At 50.4% G+C, this 2683-nt stretch overlaps 1 protein-coding gene across 1 annotated transcript; it reads left to right on the top strand.

Moving 5' to 3' along the window:
* The first annotated feature begins 554 nt into the window (after positions 1-554).
* Positions 555-2234, top strand: LOC147902919 (GRAS family protein RAM1-like). Its single transcript, XM_087373966.1, has one exon. It carries the CDS (start codon positions 555-557, stop codon positions 2232-2234), a length of 1680 nt encoding a protein of 559 aa, XP_087230092.1.
* Positions 2235-2683: the final 449 nt, after the last annotated feature.

The raw sequence follows: 2683 nt of genomic DNA, 5'->3' as shown, positions 1-2683 counted from the left end.
CCGTCGTGCTCAAACGTCATCACGCTCGTCTTGTACAGCTCCTTGCCTCTGCCCCAGATTGTCTCGTGTGCGTCTTTGCTGTCTCTTCTCTGGGTTTTTAGCCTTTTCGTCTATGCAGCTAAGCTTTCTCTGAGCGATGCATGAGCTCTCTCACGCAAACTCGATCAGGATTGCTGATTTCTGTCACTGCGCATCCATGCTTCTGTGAGCTTACTCTGTGTGTGTGTGTGAGAGAGAGAGAGAGAGAGAGAGAGAGAGCCCGAGAGAACGTGTATATTTGTGTGTGCCATGAGAGAGACCGCTTTTACAAAAAAAAGTGTGTGTGTACTGTGTGTGAGAGAGAGAGAGAGAAAGACCTGAAAGCTGCAATTTCGCTATGCGGTTGACCGTTCTCTGGATGCAGGCGAGGAGCTTGTGTGGCGAAGCTCGCTCTCTCGATTGGTGTCTTGGTGTCAATTGTGGTGTGGCGGTGATAGAGTGTATGTGTGTCTGAGTGCGAGAACGAGACTGATTTGGGTTGCCCTTCCCTATGCTTTCCATTATTGGAATGTATCATGGCTCCTGGTGATCCCCTCCATCCCTCGCCCTCCTCCTCGCACCGTTCGCAGCTCGAGCTCGCCCCACTATCCATACCCGAGACCACCTCCGGAATCGCTTTCGACGGCTGGGAACTTGAGCATTTCCTACTGGAGTCCACCGGGGTCGAGGAAGGGGCAAATCTAGAGGATGCGATCTTCATGACGGAGCTGATGGAATGTGACTTCATGAGCGAGCCCCTTTCGGCCGACGAGTATACACGAGATTCGATCGAATGGAGAATCCAGGAAAGAGAGTACGGTGGGGCTGAGGTAGGTTCTGCGGATGATGGAAAACGGGCTAAATCTCAGCTGGGCATGACGGGAACAGGAGTGGAGAAAGGTCGACGAATTGCGAGCAACATGATAAGCACGGCGAGCGATCAGGTGGACGTTACGATGGAGTCGGAGGACGTCACCGTGAGGTTCCCACACCATCTGGATGTCACGATAGAGGGCTTCTCTGCCGTAGCTGCGGAAGATAGGCAAGGATTGATCAATCCGGCAGCGGAAGAATTCGATGAGGACGCTGCGAAGGCCAACGAGAGGCAGATGATGAACTTGAAATTGTTGCACCTGCTGCTCGCTTGTGCAGAAGCGGTGGCGGAGGAGAACATGGAGCTAGCGCGTGTGATACTGTATCGGCTTCAAGATTTGTCGTCGGATCAGGGTAGCCCAATGCAACGCCTCAGTGTGTATTTCGCCGAGGCCCTCGCCGCTCGAATCATCCCCTCCGCTTCCTTGCCTTTCATCCGTCGTCTCAAAACAGCGCTCCCCCAGTGCGATATGCTTGAAGCCTTCTGCGTCTTCTACAACGTCAATCCCATCGGCAAATTCTGTCATCTCACCCTCAACCAGGTTATCTTGGATATGACCATTACCGACACGCAGGTCCATCTCGTCGACCTGCACATTGGTTACGGCATGCAGTGGGCAGCCTTCCTGCAAGCCGTTGCCCTAAGGCCCAACGGCCCGCCCAAGCTCCGATTGACGGCGCTTGGGCCTTCTGCAGAGGCTCTACAAAGCACGGGCAATAAGCTGACGGAGATGGCCAACAATCTCAAAGTGCCCTTCGAGTATTGTCCACTGGCGGTGCAGCTGCAGGATTTCGACGTGCGGATGCTGGATCGGAGGGAGGAGGAGATCTGCGTGATAAGCAGCCTGGGGCAGCTCCACACGCTGCTGCACAAGGGAGGAGACTACGTAGATCGATTCTTGGTGGGCTTGAAGTCGATCGAACCGAAAGTATTCGCACTTGCAGAGAACGATGCAGATCATAACAGCGATAATTTTCTGATTCGATTTGTGGAGTGTCTGAAATACTATTGTGCAGTGTTTGATGCATTGGATGCAGCACTTCCAGCCACATCGCAAGCTCGGTTAAAGATGGAAAGATTGTTGGCTGGTAGAAAGATAGGGAGCATAGCAGCTTGCGAAGGTGTAGACAGAGCTGAACGCCATGAAACTATGTTAGATTGGATGAAGAGGATGGAGGCTGCAGGTTTCAAAGGGGTTCAATTGGGCAACACAGCCTTGAATCAGGCTAATCTTTTGCTCAACCTTTACTACCCAAATGGTTATAGCTTGACAGAAGACAATGGGGCTCTCACTCTCAGATGGAATGGAACAGCTCTCATGGCCGTTGGGGCTTGGTGTTGATAAATTTTTGAGGCTTGATCTTTTTGTTTGCATTTTGGCTAGTACAATGTACATAGCTTACTCACGAAGGAGCTCATCACGGTATATAATGTATGTTCTTCGTACCAACAATCTCTCTCTCTCTCTCTCTCATTCTCATTCTCATTACCATTGATCAAATGATACAAATTATTTTTCCCCTTCGGTCACTCTCTTGCAACCCCTTGAGTTGGGTGACATGTGGAATTTTGTAATTGAGATTCACTCCAACAATCTCTCTCTCTCTCTCTCTCTCTCTCTCTCTCTCTCTCTCTCTCGTCATTCCTATTGATAAAATGATACAAGTTGTTCCCCCCTTCGCTCTCCTAGAACCCCTTGAGTTCGGTGACACATGGAATTTGTAATCGGGAATATATGGTACATGATAGGTGCATGTTAAGGTGGACCACCTTTTTTCCTAATATAATACT

This window comes from Dipteris shenzhenensis, chromosome 4 (assembly GCF_047967505.1).
Source record: "Dipteris shenzhenensis isolate YYH24624 ecotype China chromosome 4, Dip_SZ_1.0, whole genome shotgun sequence".
In the NCBI taxonomy this organism is placed as follows: domain Eukaryota; kingdom Viridiplantae; phylum Streptophyta; class Polypodiopsida; order Gleicheniales; family Dipteridaceae; genus Dipteris; species Dipteris shenzhenensis.
The sequence above is the reverse complement of the archived record's forward strand: the minus strand, read 5'-3'. Positions and strand labels throughout refer to the sequence as shown.

Bases quoted from the DNA above. Each gene is read 5' to 3' on its own strand.
- LOC147902919 (XM_087373966.1), top strand. From the start codon at position 555: ATGGCTCCTGGTGATCCCCTCCATCCCTCGCCCTCCTCCTCGCACCGT.